Raw genomic sequence first — 5190 nt, forward strand, 5'->3', positions numbered from 1 at the left:
CACACACACACACACACACACACACAAGCAGTGTTTTTCTGAAGGAGACTTCACTCACCAGGGCAGGTGTGGAGACGAACTTCGCGCAGGTGAACATTTTGACAGGTGAGTGATTTTGAGCGGCCTGGGACTTCTGTAAGACAAAATATGAAGTCAGAGAGGAATTATACGCAGAGCTGGAGAAATAGGTCTGTCGTACGCAACGAATGCGTGTGCTAACACTATCCCGATCAGACCCGCGGCTCTGAGATCACACAGACTGCAGATGAATGTAGATTTATGTGAACGCAATTATTTCCATGCAACTCACCGAAGGCAGAGGTCGAAGCGCCGGTTGAAGTGCGCCTGCGCACAAGCGACACTGCGCGAAGACCCGGATGTTGGCGTGACGTCAACGCAAGGTCGCTGCTTTCGAGCTTTATTGGAAAGAGCTCAGAGACAATCCACAATGCCACAGAAACCCTAAATAGTTTTGACTTGATCATAAATACGCCAATAGAATATGCTAATAATGTATTGCCACACATGTGACCCTGGAGCACAGAACCAGTCATCAGTAGCACGGGTGTATTTGTAGCAATAGCCTACAATGCATTGTCTGGGTCAAAATGATCGATTTTCATCTTTTAGTTCCAGTTTCAGTTTAATTTATTTATATAGCCCGTTTAATAACGACAGAGCCGACCAAAGTGCTGCACAGAGAAATAGAATTACACTAGAAATAAAAGGAATTCAAAAATGAAAGGAAACACAAATGCACAACACTAAATATTCACACAATAAAACTGCATACAGCGGTTTTCCAGTTTTTAAAAAGATATGTCTTCGGTAAAGATTTAACAACCTGAGCAGAAGTGGCCGAGCTCTATCAAAAAGGCAAGGTGCTGTCACCGAAAGTTAAGTAGAGATCATGTTCCATGAAGATATTTTGTAAATATCCTACTATAAATATATCAAAACTTATTTTTTGAGTAGTAATATGCATTGCTAAGAACTTCATCTGGACAACTTTCTCAATATATTGATTTTTTTTGCACCCTCAGATTCCAGATTTGTGACCCTGGACCACAAAACATAGGGGTCCAGCTTTTGGAAATTGAGATTAATATATCATCTAAAAGCTGAATAAATAAGCTTTCCATTGATGTATGGTTTGTTAGGATCGGACAATATTTGGCCGAGATACAACTATTTGAAAATCTGGAATCTGAGGGTGCAAAAAAATCTAAATATTGAGAAAATCATCTTTAAAGTTGTCCAAATGAAGTTCTTAGCAATGCATATTAGTGATCAAAAATTAAGTTTTGATATATTTATAGTAGGACATTCACAAAATATATTCATGGAACATGATCTTTACTTAATATCCTAATGATTTTTAGCATAAAAAGAAAAATCTATAAATTTGACCCATACAATGTATTGTTGGCTATTGCTACAAATATCCCCCAGCGACTCAACACTGCTTTTGTGCTCCAGGGTCATATATAGTTGTATCTCAGCCAAATATTGTCATATCTAACAAACCATACATCAATGGAAAGCTTATTTATTCAGCTTTCTGAAGATGTATAAATCTCTATTTCGAAAAATTGTCCCTTAAGACTAGTTTTGTGCTCCAGGGTCACAAATGTATTTTTGTACAAAGATTGAAAGCAACCTTAAAGTTTTTCAAATGTTCATGTGAAATACTTATTTTATTTTATTTTATTTGTTTATTTATTTATTGTTAAAATTTAAATACATAGCACGGGGACAAAAAAAAAAATCTCTCTATATAAAACCAAATCATGGATGTTATCATATCTGTTTTTATTTGAGAATTGTTTTTGAAGTTAGAAGCATCAACAAATATTTGAGCTGCATATAAATTTGAATTGCATTACAAAAAATATAGCCACAGAACTTGCATAATAAAACATTACTGTACAATCCAGAGCTGCTTCTTTTTTTTTACCAGAGTCCATTTCTGCCACATTAGGGGGAAAAAATCATTCTTTGGTGAATCTCAATTGTTATATATTAATAATTAATCATTAATTTTGTTTATAACTATGACTTAAAAGACTGGTTTTGTGGTCCAGGGTCACATACGTTAAACAGCAGCTTTGCATTTAATTACAAAACTCTTAAATATCCAATAATCGTATTTATCAAAGAAGTCCATTTCTGCCACATACAAAATTATGCTTTGGTAAATCATAATTATGACATAAAAAAGTTAGAAAACGTCCTAATAATGACATAAAATTAATACAATATGACAATAAGATCCCATTAGTTAATGTTAATGCATTAATAACATTAATTAACAATAAGCAACACATTTGTTATGGTATTTTTAATTACAATAACAATTAACAATAGTTAATAATGATAACCATCTCAAATCCAGATTATTATTATTTCATTCATTCATTCATTCAGATGATCATTTTAATAGTAAATGCTGACATTGATATTAACTTAGATGAATAAATGCTTTAGACGTATTTTTCATTGTTAATTCAGGCTAACTAATACAGCTAACCAGCATGAACTAATGGAAGCTTATTGTAAAGTGCGTTATAGGGTTTATAAAGCGTGTTTTTGTATATGTTATAGGGTTAAAAGCACAACACAATCTACATTAAGATGGTCATTATCTTAGTAACTGAATGGGCTGTTTGTTATCTGATGTTCAAAGCGTGCTAGCAAGTGACAGAGCATTCAAATCTGTTTTATGGCACTATTTTAATTTGTTCTGTAAATGGGACGCTTGTCCAGAAAAGGTTCCCATTCCCAGTGTCCCCTTTCCAGCAGAGGGGGTCAGTGAGCCCCCCGCACTGGACCACCAAATACTCACACTATTTCTGTAGCACACAGTCTGTGTACTATGCTAAGTATGTTCGTTTTCTGTATGTGTAGAGTACCGGGATGACTACAGACTACGTTTACCAAAATGTGCACTAAACAACAGTATCCTATAATGCAGTGCACTCAACCTGACTCTAGATTTCCTGTGAACCATAAAAAGTGATTTAATCTGTCTCTCAAAAAAAAGGTTTAAAGCTGTCACTTGGGCAGTGCCCTTTCAAAATGTACTAATATGTATACTTTAGGTACTAATATGTACCATTATTGGGTAAATAAGATGTGTCTTTTAGTTTTTGTATATGCAGTGACAGATTCTCTCCTTCTTTTCTAAGACGGCTGACTCGATGTTTTATCAAACTGCCAAGGGTTAAGATATTTTTTATTAAATTGGATAAAAACAAATGCAAAATAACGGCGTTTATTTCGGTGATAACTAAACAGAAACAAAAACTACATAGAATTACATTTTACATGATTGTAATGTCACATACTTTTAATATTGATATTATACAAAACTATGTTCTGAACCTGAAAAAAAATGGATTTCATGTGTGTATGCCTTTTGCATTGTGTTTGTGTTCAAATTTAAATTCTAAATATGACATAAAATTTTATTTAAAACAATTAAAAAATGTAAAAGTGTGTGTGTTTATGTATATATATATATATACATAAAAATGTCAAAAATGAATATACATGCATACATATAAACATTTTAAAAAAGGGATAATGGTGAAAATAACGTACTTTTTATGTTTATTTTATGCTATACCGTTTTTTTTAACATAGAAATTGTATTTCATGTGTATTTGTATTATTTTCATTGTTTCATAACCTTTTAGTCTTTTCAAATTTTAGTTTTTTTTTCCATATAAACATTTTAAACAAGGAATCCAGCCAAAATGAGCAGAAAAGTGTTTTTAACACCAATATACAAATGAGGAAGCCTATAAGACAGATTATTCACCAGGGAACAATATCTGGATGTTTAATTGTCAGACTCTCTCTTTCAATGTCAGTTCGTTCACGTTTATCCTCTATTTACCCTCTTGATCACTTTCTCTAGTCTATATTTCCAGTTCTTTAGTTTTGACAGAAGTCTCGCATGCTCACCATAATTTGATCAAAACGCTGATATTCTGGTTATTATTAATGCTGAAAACAGTTGTTCTGCTTCATATTTTTGTGGAGACCATGACATTTTTTTCAGGATTCTTTGATGAATAGAAACAGCATTTATTTGAAATAAAAATATTTTGTAACATCTTCACTGTCACTTTTAATCAATTTAATGCATGCTTGCTGAATAAAAGTAAAAAAAAAACACCAAACAAATAAAATAAAAATAACTTACTGGCAACCTTTTGAACAATATCAAATGTTGGACATTATAGTATGTATTGATTATGTTTATGTGTATAAAATTCTCTCCAGACATTACCTAAATCTGAAATACCCCCCCTTAGGAGGATGTCCCTAATTGGAAAAAAAAATCATATTAAAATTAATTTATTTTAAATGTGAATAATTATTGAAGAAAAAGAATGAATTGTTTTCTTTTAGTGGAAGGGCTTTAGGTTATTATGGTTAGTCATTATAATGTAAAACAACATAAGGCTGTGTGAAAGTGTGTGATCACTGATAAAGATGATTTTGTGGTTTAGTAAATACCGTACTACATAAAAACAAATGCGATTTCTACATTAAATAATTTAGTTCAGGCAAGAATGAAACATTTTAAAGTAAATTCTATGTTAGTACTCAATTTAAGCTTGTAGAAATTAAAGTTTGAACTTATAAAAAAGGATAACATTCTGTCTACTTGTTTACAGATTTTAATTAAGTTAATTCATAATTTTTACTTTAAATTATGTGCAAAAACTTGCAAAAGAAAGAAAAATTAAGTAAATCTTCCTTATTGTTGTATGCAATGCAGTAAATTACTGTTATTTAACAGCACACTCTTTTACAGTACAAAAAGTCAATAAAATTTACTGGGAATTCCCAAGTAAACTTAACTTAATTTATTTTTAAAGCTACTAAAAATTATGTTTATGATTTAACTTGTCAAATTTATGTAAATTAACTAGCCTTTTCTGAGTGAAATCCTACTCCACATTTGTTTATTATAGGGACAAAGTGTCCCCATTTAGGGATTTTTTGGTCCCCATAAGGAAACAAGCTTATAAATCATACAAAATGTAGTTTTTTGAAAATCTAAAAATGTAGAACGGTTTGTATGAGGAGTAGGTTTAGGTGTAGAGTTGGTGTAGGGCGATAAAAAATATAATTTGTACAGTATAAAAACCATAATGTCTATGGAGAGTCCCCATA

General features: G+C 31.7%; 1 protein-coding gene across 1 annotated transcript in view; it reads right to left on the bottom strand.

Annotated features, from left to right (window-relative positions):
* Positions 1–409, bottom strand: part of atp5mc3a (ATP synthase membrane subunit c locus 3a) — a 5705-nt gene extending 5296 nt beyond the window's left edge. Inside the window, exons 1-2 of the mRNA XM_016292661.1 lie at positions 311–409; positions 59–133 (exon numbers count right to left, since the gene is read on the bottom strand). Of these exons, the coding sequence (XP_016148147.1) occupies positions 59–97 (39 nt within the window). The 5' untranslated portion in view covers positions 98–133; positions 311–409. The remainder of the gene's footprint in view (positions 1–58; positions 134–310) is intronic.
* Positions 410–5190: the final 4781 nt, after the last annotated feature.

The sequence above is a fragment of the Sinocyclocheilus grahami genome, unplaced genomic scaffold, assembly GCF_001515645.1.
Source record: "Sinocyclocheilus grahami isolate Dianchi unplaced genomic scaffold, SAMN03320097.WGS_v1.1 scaffold290.1, whole genome shotgun sequence".
NCBI classification, from domain to species: Eukaryota; Metazoa; Chordata; class Actinopteri; order Cypriniformes; family Cyprinidae; genus Sinocyclocheilus; species Sinocyclocheilus grahami.